General features: G+C 40.8%; 1 protein-coding gene across 1 annotated transcript in view; it reads right to left on the minus strand.

The window, feature by feature from the left end:
- XYLT1 (xylosyltransferase 1) overlaps positions 1-13,664 on the minus strand; it is a 438,827-nt gene extending 425,163 nt beyond the window's left edge. Inside the window, exon 1 of the mRNA XM_069085297.1 lies at positions 13,192-13,664. Coding sequence (XP_068941398.1) covers positions 13,192-13,617 — 426 coding nt within the window. The 5' untranslated portion in view covers positions 13,618-13,664. The remainder of the gene's footprint in view (positions 1-13,191) is intronic.
- Positions 13,665-13,670: the final 6 nt, after the last annotated feature.

Below are 13,670 nucleotides of genomic sequence, written 5' to 3' on the forward strand. Positions count from 1 at the left end.
GACTTAATACATGTTTTCTGAATTGAAGTGAATTGAAATGGATAGCACATAGCTAGGCAATGACTCCAAAAAATGCAAGGATGAAGTCACACTGGAAGTGTGACTGGATCAATTCTGAAAGGGAGCAGAGAGTATATGCTTTTCCTCTGGCAGACACTAGGTATTTCATTTGAAAAAGGTTCTTTCGTTAGCTGCTCATTACTGTAACACAAGGCAGTAAGAGGTAGTAGCCCACAACTGAGACAAACATTGAAAAGTCATCTACCCCATCCCCATGCCTCCAAGAGGGACTGAATTTCAATTACCCCAGAAAGAACTGTCTGTCCACTCTCTCCTTACTCACCTCAGCTTTTTTTTTTATCCCCTTGCACAGTCTCCTCAAACAACATACTCTGGTCTTTTCATCTAAACCCCTTAACTTAAGCCCATTTCTTCTTACCCCACCCTCTTGCTTGAAAGAGCACCAATGCTTGTCCAGTTACCATCAGACTAGCCGGTTGGTCCTTAGCATTTCTGTGTATCATGAACCCTCTTGACAGTGGACTCCTCAAAATTATGCTTTGTTACCTGCATTCATAATTTAAGAAAATGCTAAATTTCAGTTAGACATGTAATTTATTTCCCCCATTCAAATTCCTGGACTTCCAGAAATTTATCAATGAATACCATGTGGGGGCAGGTTTGCAGACCAGTTAAGAATCCCTGGACTAGGGGCAGCCTCAGTGGATGGAGCAGTGAATAGAGCACTAGCCCTGGAGTCAGAAGGACCTGAGTTCAAACCTGGGCCTCAGACACTTAAAACTTACTAGCCTGTGACCTTGGGCAAGTTATTTAACCCCAATTGCCCTGCCCTCCTGTAATGACATGCACAGCTTTCCAGAAGAATGCTACTGTGAACAGCTTTTAAGGTTCTGATTACTCAGTATAGTGATCACTCTATTCCATAACAAATCAAAGCAAAACATCCACAGGAAATCAAGGTACAGCATTCACAATATTACAACTTATCACAGAAAATCACAATATAATATTCACCACATAGTCTCAAAGTAATATAGTCACTCTTAAGTTAACTCAATCAGTCACTTATCAGTAACAATATCTCAAAGTATTTAAAGAACAATCAGTCACTTATTCAGCAAAGTCTTACTAAGTATCATACACAAAACCTTCCACCCCTTAGGTCACTAGTAAACTATAATTCCATAATTACTCAATACCCAAGGAGAGGTCTTTTCATCTTGACTTGGGGCCTGTTCTCAGATTCCCTGGATCCCCTTCCATGGTCCCAGATTCTACCTGGATTCACCAGACTGTCACCTGGGTTCAATTGCAGACAGTTCCCAGTTCCTTTACCAGTTCTCTGGGCAAGTCCTGCTCCACACTGAAGTTCACAGGGTCTGGTCCATGTCAGATCCTTCACCATTTCTGCTCCAGGGAATTCAAGGCTCAACCAAGCGGCAAACAAACAAAATCTCAACATCCCAGTCATGCTTCAGTCACCTGGGCTCCTGGTTCCTGGCTCTAGCTCCTGGCTCTGGGCTCTTGGGATCCTGTTCAGAAGAAGCTCCGCCACCACAAGTTCTCAGGACTCAGTTCTCCATTCTTCTGTAGCTGTTCTGCTCTGCCACCAGATCTCAGTCTCAAGGAAATTCTGACTGTACCTCTCTGGGGCTTTTCCTTATATACACACAGCCTGTTTCAGCCAAACCCTTCCTGTTACATCAGTAACAGGAGACAGGAGTTCATACCTTCTGTTTCCCCAACAGAGGCTTGATCAGTTACTAAGTGCTAAGTACCTGCTACTTTTGCCAACACAAAGGGATCTTCAGATTCAAAATTATATTACCATTACCCCTCCCCCCTCCCAAAAAAAATTTTTTTAATTGAAAAAAATTAAAAACAAGAATCCCTAGACTGGATCCTCAGAGAAGTCTCTCTCTTTGTGTAGTCAAAGGTGCATTAGGAAAGCCTGAAGTTACTAGATTCAGTCAGGATTACTTGGGATTATCTAATAATTTTAACATTACACTTCCATTTTCAATGGATAAGATCTGGGCAAATGTTTGGAAGAGATAATGGAGTGAAGTGAGTTCAGCTTCTGACCTGACAGCATCTCGCTGCTCCACCCAAGATGCCACTTTCCTTTTGTACTACACTTTTGAAATTTCAGATGATGTCCTCATACAACTAAGTATCCCCTTTTGATCCTTTATAATCCACTGAAGTAGACAAAGTAGGTATTTTTATACCCATTTGACAGATGAGAAACATTGAGTATCAAAGATATGTCACACAGTATAACAAAGCCAAGATTGGAATCCAGATAAAAAGCTCGAGAGTCAAGCTTTTTACAGTTACCATTCTGCTCTGATGCAAAATTACTTTACAAAACACTTAATCCTTTGTCATCTATGTGATTTGTAAAGGGGAAGAGAGTGATGTATATAATACAAAACTGTGAATAATCCAACAATTACTTATATTAAATATTAAAATTCCTTTTGAAGTAGACTCACCTCTAAAGAATATTCAAACTCGTTTTTAATATTCTGACCATACACCAATAGTGTTAGAGCAAAAGAAACAACTCTCATGCTGAGTGACAGGGGCAAGATAACCTTGAATTAAAAATTTGCTGTAGATAATTTAAAGCTGACCATAGGGAATGTTGCTAGTGTTTTACCTTAAATAAAACTATATTCTAAATGCCTGCCATGTTGTGATATCTGGGTACACAGATAGGGCTAGAAGCAATCAACAAGCATTTATTGTGTATCTACTATTTGCTAGGCCCTGAAAAATGAAAAAAAAAAAATTGCCCTGGAAGAGAGAGCCCCTCTAGAGACAAGTAAACCTTCCCACTTCCCTCCCCATTTTCCAGTAACCATACCATATAACTTGGAGAGGTTTTTTTGCATTTCTGTCTCTGACTCAACTGCACCATATTGGGCACAGGCCCATGGGAAACAGGAAGAGGAGGGTCCCTCAGGAATTAAATCATGCGATAAATACCTCTGGATTCATTGATAGGAGCAAAAGAGAAAAGAAGGGCAGCTAGGTAGAACACAGTGCATAGAACACCAGTCCCTAGAGTTTGGATGTTCAATGAGTTCAAATGTGACCTTGGACACTTACTAGCTGTGTGACCCTTGGCAAGTCACTTAACCCTTTTTGCCTTAGTTTCCTCATCTGTAAAATGAGCTGGAGAAGGAAATGGCAAACCACTCTGGTATCTTTGCCAAGAAAATCTCAAATGGGGTCACAAAGGGTTGAGTACAACTGAAATGACATGACAATAAAGAGAAAAGAGAGTGAACAACTTTGAACATCCTTAGCCATCCATCATGTGCTCCTTACAAAGACTTCCTTTCTTATTTCCAAAGCAGCTCCAATCATCTCCCATCCTTTAGCCTTCTGCATCACACAACCTCCTTCATAGTGATGAAGGACAGAAGCAGCTTCATAGGCATAGACTATGAAGTCTGTGTCCTTTACTAGCATGCTTTTCAGTTTGACTCACCTGACAATTAGATTGAATTGAGATGTTCCTGTCTCTATGCAAGGTCAGCTCTAAGCTTAACTGTGAAGTTGTTCTTCCTTGCCCATCATGGCTCTCATGATTGACCCTACTCCTCTCAATCCTGGAGTCTTGTTCAAGCCTGCCTTGCTCATATTCCAAAATAATCCTTCCTTTTTCCCCCCTGGTAGCTAAGTGGATAGACATTGACTCAGAAATGAGTTTGAATTCTGCCTCCATCACTCACTAGCTGGGTGATCTTCCCTGATCAAGTCACTTACCCTCTGCCTCAGTTTCCTCATCTGTAAAATGGGAATAACAATAGCACCTACCCCCCAGGGTGTTGGTGAGTTTCAAATGAAATGATATTTATAAAATGGTTATATAAACACCAGCTGTTGTAAACTATTTCCTCCTGTGAATAGCTAATAATTCAAGTTAGTGTTGCACATTAAAAACTTACAAAGTATTTTCCTTATAATATCCCTAAGGTAAGTAGCATCTGCATTCTCCCCTCCCTCCCCAATTTTACAAGTAAGAAAACTGAAGCTCAGAAAAGCAAATGACTTCCCCAGCGTCATGTAATGAGTAAACTTCAGAGTTGGAATTCAAACCCAGGTCTCCTGACTGCAAATCCAAGCTCCCTTTACTCCACCCTCCCCTTCTTAGGGGAGATAGCACATATCACAGAAGTAGTCAATCTGACAAACTAATTTACCTAAACTTTTAATGAATGAATAATGGATGAATAAGTTATTCCACCTAAAATGGGGGCTACAGATACAGACCAAGGACTTAACACAAAACAGAAAATTTCTGAAGGTAAAATATGTATCAGGAGGGTAGGAGAGATCAATAGACTATCAATAAAGTCAAGGCCCACAAACTACCAATACTATCTATCTTTATGGTCAGCCCTGCCTGCCCCAAACAGGGAAGAGGGCAAAGGCAGGATGTTATGTGTTAGGGATTCTTAGACTTTTCTGTGTCCCAGACCCTTTTGGCCCTCAGGTGAAGACTGTGGACCTCTTTTCAGAATACTTTAAAGTGATAAAATGAAATATATCGGATTTCAAAGGAAAGCAGTTATACTAAAATGAAGATATCAAAATGTATTTTTTAAAATAAATTCACAGACCCTAGATTAAGAATTCTTGTTGTATGTCATAATGCCAGGTGTGAGTTAGGGTTAGAGTCATAGTTTGCTATCCTTGTCAGCAAAAATCAATTTTTTACAGGAATTTAAAAATAAAAATATTCACAGGTCAAATTTCAGACTCCAAAAGGTCTGTGTTTCCAATAAAAAACAAAAGCAAAACAAAATTTTCCCATTAGTCAGTCAGTCAATAAACATTTATTAAGCCCCTACTATGTGCCAGGCACTATGATAAGTGCTAGGGATACAAAGAAAACCATACAGTCCCTGACCTTAAAAAGCACACAATCTGATGTGGAAAACAAGCAAACAAATACCTACAAATAGCTACATGGGTTACAAATTGCAATAATTTATAAAGAGAAGGCATTAGAATTAAGAGGGGTTAGGAAAGGCTTCCTGGAGAAAATGTGTCCTGGTTCCTGAAATTCCAAATAGTAAAAGTAGATATTTTACCCCTACTTAAAATTCACATGTTTCATGGGATCTAATGCTAGGTGAATTCATTAGGAATAATAAACAAATTAACAGATTAATTTATCAAATTAACTATCACCTAGAACAAAACAGTCTTGAGAGAATAGGGGCAAAACATACACACACATATCCATGCATTTACATATACATATATGTATATAAGCTGTACCTAAATTTTTAGTGCAGTTATAAGCTCTGATAACTTAATAAGCTTTAATAACTTACAACCACACTAAGGCTTTTGGGACATCCGAAGACCAAGAGAGAGAGACGAGGAGGGAGGGAGAGACAGAGAGAGACAGAGAAGGAAAGAATACACATGTATATCATGTGTGTGTGTGTGTGTGTGTGTGTGTGTGTGTGTGTGTGTAGGATAGTAGAATATTGTGGTGGTTAGGAGACCTGGATTCAAATCCTGACTTGGTCATTTACTGCTATTACTTTTTTGCAAGTAGCTTCTCAGAACTGCAGAATGAGAAGGGACCTCAAGGGGCATCAGGTCCAAACTCTACTTGTACTCTCCTCTACAATGTAGAGAAATATCAGTACAATGTACTGATAAATGTTCGCCCATCCAATCTTTGTCTGAAAAATTCTGAGGGAGAACCCACTGCCTCCCAATTCAGCTTTTTCCAGCGGTGAATAGCTTTAATTGTTAGCAAGGTTTTCCTTAAATAATCATACTAAATATGTCTCTCTGAAACCTCTACTCATTGACCCAAGTTCTATTTTCTAGAAGTCAACAGAACACATTGAATTTCTTACTGTCCTTCAAATACTTGAAGGGTAGGTTTCCTCAGTCTCCCTGAGTATTTTCTCAGGGCTAAAAATCCCCACTTCCTTCAGATAATCCTCATGTGGCATGATCTCATCCTGTGTTCTTCTCAGTCCCCAAAATATAACAGAAAACTGAAGACTGTACTCCATATGTGTAGACCTAGGTGGTCTATCATTCTCCTTCATTCTAGACACACCACATTTCTCTGAGTACAGCTTAATGTCACATTCTCTTTGATGGCTGCCTATCACACTGTCAACTCCTGTTGAGTTTGTAGTCCAATAAAACCCCCAGATCTTTCTTAGATGACCTGCAGTCTAGGTATGGCTCCAGCATTCTTGTACTCTTGATTTTGATGTTTTGAACACACGTATAACATTTTACTGGAGAAGGAAATGCCAAACCACTCCAGTATCTTCACCAAGAAAACCCCAAATGCAGTCTTGAAGAGTCAGACATGACTGAAACAACTGAACAACAATGGTAAACTTTTACACCTATTCCTTTAATATTTCATCTGGTTAGATTCAGACCAATGTTCTAATGCTTGTTGTATCATCTGGTATTCCTGCTCTGTTATCCAGTGTGGTACTTATTCCCCGTCACTTCTCAGGCTCACCATCCTCACTGGTAAAGTTGAGGGGATTAGAATGATCACTAAAAAGCCTCTTCTAAGATTATGTGATTTTGTTGATGGTAAAGGGGCTAAAAAGGTCTGTGACATGGGTTGTTGCCCAGGAAATGTGGTTATTATGGGTAATACCCATAGAGGGAAAAAAAGTTTTCTTTCAAGGCAGCCTCAAAACAAAACTCTTCCTCGTTCACTAATTGATCCTATTCGCTGGAGATTTAGCTAACAAGCAGTGTTTTAAGGTATCCTGTTCAAGGGCCAATTGTACACTGTGCAAAAAAAAAAATCTGTATCTGCTTTGATGTTACCTTCCTAGTAACATATTATCCTCCCTCCCCCCCACCCCCCAAAAAAAAGAAGAAAGGAAAAAGAAGAAATAAAGAAACCACTAACCACAGCTCTGTCAAGAGGCTGCCTGATTGCCATCCGTGGGCAAACGGAAATTTTCAGTTGTTGAAGGAAATGTCTCTGCAAAAACAATCTGGGCTGCATGTTGAAAAGAGATGCCCTGTTTTGACTCTTTACTTGAATCCCAAGAATTACTGAAACCATTTAGACTTCTTTAAGAACAATCTATAATGTCATTTTTGTCGAATGAAGAATAATTGTAGGAGACTAGCTTATTCGTAATGAAAGTTCCAGATTTCATTGGCCAGGGGACCTTCCACTCTCCTTTTTCTTTTCTTTCTTCAGCTATAGAATAGCTCAATTCAAAATCATTTCCTCCTGCCAAGTTGACAGCTCACATATACTTATGCCTAGGTATGCAAGTAGCATATTTCACCACCAGGAGAAATATTTTTCAGGTGGCACAGCATCCTGTTCCAGCTGCTATTTATTTTGAACAAGCTCACCCATTTGCCTTCTTTGAACGCTTGGCAAGAATTCTGCTACTAAGGAAGGAGCTTGGTGTCTCCACAAGGAGATTACAAACAGTTCCATAATTCACAGCAGTCTGGGACTTGACTCAATGAGAATAATGAAATTACTTCATCCATGGAGAAGTGGATAGACTCTTTAAGGAATTCTCATAAAAAAAAAAATCAAAGACAGCAAAAAAAAATATTGTTCAATGTTGACACGGTAATATTTGAGTCCTGTTTGAAAAGAAAACAAGCTGACAAAGCCTCAAAAGTGTGCACACTAAAAAATAAGTACTATATGTTATTTCCTTTTTGTACCCAAATGTGGAGGGAGGGGAAAGAGGGCAATAGACAAAGAGCCCTTGGATCTACTTACTGCCTTAGACGTAATCAAACATTGAAAAGGGTCATTTTGTGTGTGGAAAACTATAACACAATGGAAAATAAATATTTCCACAAATATTGGTGATTGCTCAATGTTTTCCAGTGAATGTACCCCAGCAAATATTTCTGATCATCTTTTCTATCCTACTTCCATCTTCTGCTTTTCTTTCTTTACCTCATCACATGCCAAGTCCCTCCCTCTCTCTGATTTTCCTCTTTCTGACATGACATTCTGAGTCCCTGAGTGTGTGGGTGAAAAGGAAAAGAGAAGAGAAAATGTGAGAAAGCAATCATTCTTAGAGTATAATCCATAAGAGATCAACTGTAAAACTCTTCAAATGTAAACATCACCTCAACATACCTGGGTAAGTTCCCTGGGAAAATTCCCAGTGGGATACTTTTGATAAAGAATATTTTTCTATTTTGTTACATAGACAAGAAAATGCAAAGACACTGAGAAAGTATGATTGAATGGAAAGAACACTGGCTTAGATGCCTGGATTCAAATTTGATGCTTACCACCAAGATGCTCAACCTCCTGAGGCCTCATCTGTAAAATGTAGTTGGCCTAGATAGCCTCTGGGTTCTCTTCCACTCGAGGTCTCTGATCCTACTATACCATCCGATTGTTGATTACCACAGTTCTATGGCTCTATTTATGTTGCTGTCTCCGACACAGCAATTACTCTGTGACTCTATTTCTTTATATGTAGGGAATACTTGTCACACAACTTTCTAGAGAAGAAAGGAGAATTAATGAGGCACCTAGGACTTATAGAGCATAAGAGGGTGAAGCAAAGTGATTATCTATAACTACAAATTCATGTATATATTAACTACTACTTTTACTTATTTATTTAAAGTTTTCCTTGATATGATTAAGCAGATGGCAATATTCATGGAAGTATAAATATTGTACAGTGATGCATCCTTCTGTATACAAAGTGTAAAATATTGCTTAAACAAAATAAAAGTTTAGCAGGAGTGTGAGAAATCTAACCATCAACAAAATATTTTCTGTTCCCTGCATCCTCAAAACATTGTGGAGAAAGAACTATGTGTTTTATCTTCAAGACTGTTAGACCCAAAGGTTATTTGGATAAGTGAGACCATTTTTCTAGTTACAGCAAGCATCTGAAAAGGTCCTCAACAATCTGAGAAATGTGAACTATGAGGAAATTCTGCAGAAAAAAAATCAACATTTAAAAGGTTCAGATGGTATGGAAAATCCATTCTTCTTTGGAAGAAAAAAAATAAGAAGCTAGGGTCCTTAAATAACACCTACTTAACCATTTATCCATAAGCAAAGGTGCTGTTTTCGTTAAGCATTAAAATGAGAGGACTTGAATGCTATCTATCACAAGGAAGCAAGTCAAGTAAACAAGCCTTTATTCAGCACCAACTATGAGCTAGGAGCTATGCTAAGCACAGAAGAAGAAGTAGATTTTTTCAAGAAAGGAAAATAAACATGTCACACAAGTCCTCATTTACAGCCATTTCTGCCGATCTACATTGAATCTCCCATAAATTATTTTTCAGCAGAAAGTTAGACAACAATTAAAAAAAATTTACAGATCATCAATCTATTTTCTCAAGGCCCAGGAGAATGTTAAAACTCAGGGTTGACAGAACTGCTATATTAGAGGAATCACACTCAAGAAGCATAGGCACATGGAATAATCTTGTTTAATATTTTGATAACTATATAATTAATTGCCATTGTAATCTTATGTGTTGTATGTTGTGCATTTAAAAACATTCTTTAGAGAAGGAGGCTGTCGTTTTCACCAAACTGCCAGGCCACAATAGATTCAGAACAATACAAAAAAAAAAAAATTTAGGGATCCATAAAAAAAATTTAGGGATGAGCATGTGTTTTATACAATACCTATTATTTTTTCAATATCATCTTTGCTCACCTGTGTATTTTAGTAGCTGGAAGCTTAGAATGAATGGAGATAGTTCCTGGGGGATATTCAATAAGAAAGGATAGGTCTCACAACTCCTTTTTTTTTTAATACTCTTTGATAAGTTTCCCTGCTGCAAACCAAAACGTCCACCACCCAATGTGTTTAGAAAAAAAGGTTTGTATTTCCTTTGACCTCTTCTATACACAAAAATACAATATAGTTTTGTGCTTTCCAAACAGGAATCTCAGAAGCAAAACTTGGATAAATGGCATAGCAAAGAGATATGTTTATAAAGTGCTCCATCAACAATTCTTACAAAGAAGACTATCATTTCATATCTCTATTTTATATTATTTGATAGACACACCACCAATATGACTGATAACTGCCTGTACTTGAATAATAATGATAATGGAGAACATTTAGGTTGTACTTTAAAGTTTGCAAAGCACTTTACATACTGTCTATTCTCTTCAAAATCTCTAGATGAAAATGCAGAGATATTGGATTTTGAGGACCAGAGAGATAAACTACAATCTCTAAACTGGCTTCACAAAATATTCTGACAACCTCCACTTCCGGGCTGTTCTCAGGCCACCCAAAATGCAGCCCCACTAGGGTTGAAGAAACAAAGTACAATTATCTCCACCTTGAAGTACTCATACTCCCTCAGATCTCTTTTCCTCCCACTTATCCTAGCCTACACTGGACTACACTGGACTTCAGGAAGAGCCTGCCCCCTTCTGGCCTCATTGGGTTCACTGGGTGAAGGGCAAGTATAGGGTGGGTTACAGACATCCAAGGTGGGTCCTAGAGACTTAGAGTCCTAGCAGTGTGTCCAAATTGCAATGTCTGAAACGCAGCAAATAAATAAAATTGCAAAAATTGGGGAACACACACTCACAAGTGCATGGGTGTAAGGGAACCACAGTAGAGAAACAAGCAAAATATATAGATATATAAATGCTACAACAAAGAGCAAAATGGAAAACAATCTCAAGAAAGAAAAAGATATTTGGATGTGGGAAAATTTAGATATATATACCAGAGAGAATAAAAAGTGATACTAAAGCTGAAATTCTGAAAAGCAGTGGGGAGCAATAGGCATCATTGCTTCTATTCAGAATATACTCCATGCACTTTGCCAAGGTGAGAGCATTAGAGGACCAATGAAAAGGGGGAAAATTCCTTCCCAGTGCAAAGATTTCTCTATGTCCCTTCACAGTGAGAGATTAAAATAATTAAGTGAATAAGTACAGGTGTATGACTAAAGGTAGAACTCCACAAAGAGACAGGAATCTTAATCATCTTTTTTTTTCAATTATTCCCTTCAGTGAGATATCTCTTCTCCCTAGGGAGTTCTCCCATACTCTAAGGTCTGGTAATGAAATGCAGAATCAGATTAAAAACAGTGCTATTCCCAACCAGTCAGTGTGGTTTCCTTCAATTCTTGGATAAAATCCCACCTTCTGCAAGAAGTCTTTTCCAGTACTCCTTTATTTTAGGGCCTTCCCTCTGAGACTATCCCCAATTTATTGTGCCTTGTTAGTACATGTGAATGTTGTCTCCATTCAGACTGTGAGCTCCTAGAGAGCAGAGACACCTTTCTTTGTGCTTAGCACAGTGCCTGGCACATACAGTAGGAATGGCTTAATAAAATGTTTGTTGACTGACCATTGCTTCCCTAGACCTTTATTGTTTAAGGGATATCTAATTCCATTCCTACCTGAACACACCTCTAAGGGCTGGCTCCAGAAAAGTGAAATAAGCATTTTACTAAAAACAAGGGAGGGTAAGTAACTATGATTTATTTATGGCTCCTTATCATCAGGAATCCCAGTTTATTCTCCCTAAAAATAAATGAGCTGCTAACATAGAGACAAATGGGGAATGTGAAATGCCAACACATCCTGTGTTGGGGCTGCTTAGCACTGAGACAGAGTAGGCTTTGGGTTGGCACAGATCATAACTAACTTTAAAGGAAATGTAAGATCTTGAAAACACACACACATACATATACATATATGTATGTATGTATGCATATTCAAAGATGGCAATTATGTCTCAAAATAGACATTCCAATAATAGAGGAGTGTCACTAAATTTTTGCATTGGTTTCCTATGTCTTTTGGTGCCCAATTTCCCCAGACAGAAAATGAATTTTACTTAAGACTGGCATAGGGAAAAAGCTAGTTAAGAAAGACCTAGTCACAGAGGCACAATGCTATACATAGAAATTCAGGGACAGCACCCACAGGAGCACACATAGACACTGACACTCTCTTAGACTCAAGAGATCCAGCTGTCTCAGGGCCATCCATCTATTCTGTTTGTGAAAGCTCTAGTCTAACTCATGAACAGGTAAGACCCCTTAGGCAGGCATAGAAAAGATTGTGGAAACACCCAAGAGTGGAAGAGAGTAAGGAGCATATAGGGGCATAGACCTGGCCAATCAGGCTCACGTTCCAGTCGGAGCCCAAGGCACTACTTGGATTTGCAAAAGAAACCGCTGACAGTTCTGCTATCTACACTAGCCACAGAGGGCAATGGCAAGGGATGTCTACACAGAGACCCAGACCCACGTCCAAAGACTAGATGCCAAAACGCCTAAAGCTGAGACAAGAGAGACACTAATATAGACGAGATGTACAGAGAAATTCAGGAATGGAATAACATACAGTGTCCTATAGATACACATAGGTACAGGGAGAAACAAACACACAAGGATCGAGAGAAAGGGACAATTGAGAAAAAAAAGAGGCAGAAGCATAGGGAAAACTGAAGAGAAAGGAAGGCTCCAGTACCACCAAACCCCTCGATGAGCCAGCTCTGTCCTGAAACCATCACTCAAGAAATATTCACAGAATCTCGGTTTCAAGATGAATCCTTCCTTTTCCCATACCAAACCTCCCCGAGGTCACATCAATCTCCAGTGGGAACAACTGGGTTCCTTTCCAGGATCCTCGCTTCTCCTTCAAAGTAAAAACATACACATACACACCCGCCACACCCCCAACCTGCGGACCCATGGGCAGCAAAATCTGTGGACCTTCAACCCCGGCCTGCTTCTACCAAGACTAGGGACACCAATCCACTTCCTGTCCCCAACCCCTTCTTTAGTCTCCGCTCCCAAATTTCCCCCCATTCCTCCAGCCCGACTCCTTACCTTCCCCAAAGCACACACACACACACACACACACACACACACACACACACACACACTCTACACACACACACACTCCACTTCCACCTCCCCTGCGCTCCCTCCTGCAGGGTTGAACTCCCCAGTTCGCAGGAAAGGGAGGAAGAGAGGTGGACTGTGTCAGATGCTGCAGGCTCAGGAGAGCCGGCTCGCGGCTCCTGGGGCTTGCTCACTCACTCCCTCCTTCCCACCCTCCTTTCCCCCAGCACCGCGCACATGCAGCCGGCCCGGGGCCGGAGGGGTTCAGCAGGGCTGAAGGCTGTATCTTACCAGAGCCTGGCCCGGCAGTTGCGCGGCGCCTGCAGCAGGTCCCCCCCGGCGGGGCGGATGCTGCGGCCGCTGCTCGCTGTGGCCCCCGCCGCCACCGCCTCTTCGCTCTAGCGGCAGCTTGTCCCCCCGCGACTGGGGGCCCCTTCCTCCTCCTCCTTTCCCTCCTCTTCCTCCTCCTCCTCCTTCTTCTCCTCCTTCTCCAGCTGCAGCCCGAGATTTCAGGGGTAGGTCCCGGCGCTCCCGGCGCGGGGCTGGAGGCGGCTCTCCACCGGCATGCTGATCCCCGCCTCGGTGGTCCCCGGCCCCCGAGTCCAGGCTGCTGAAATTCCACACGATGAGGGTCTGCAGCAGCAGCACAGTGAGCGCCGCGATGAGCGCCGAGTGCGAGCGCCGAGCCAGCCTCCGGGCGCACAGCGCAGCCACCATCTTCACCGTGGCGGCGGCGGCGGCGGCGGCTGCTGGAGCTGAGGCTGGAGCTG

Source organism: Petaurus breviceps, unplaced genomic scaffold, assembly GCF_028583685.1.
Source record: "Petaurus breviceps papuanus isolate PSGF00001 unplaced genomic scaffold, PetGlider_PUasm1.0 175, whole genome shotgun sequence".
NCBI classification, from domain to species: Eukaryota; Metazoa; Chordata; class Mammalia; order Diprotodontia; family Petauridae; genus Petaurus; species Petaurus breviceps.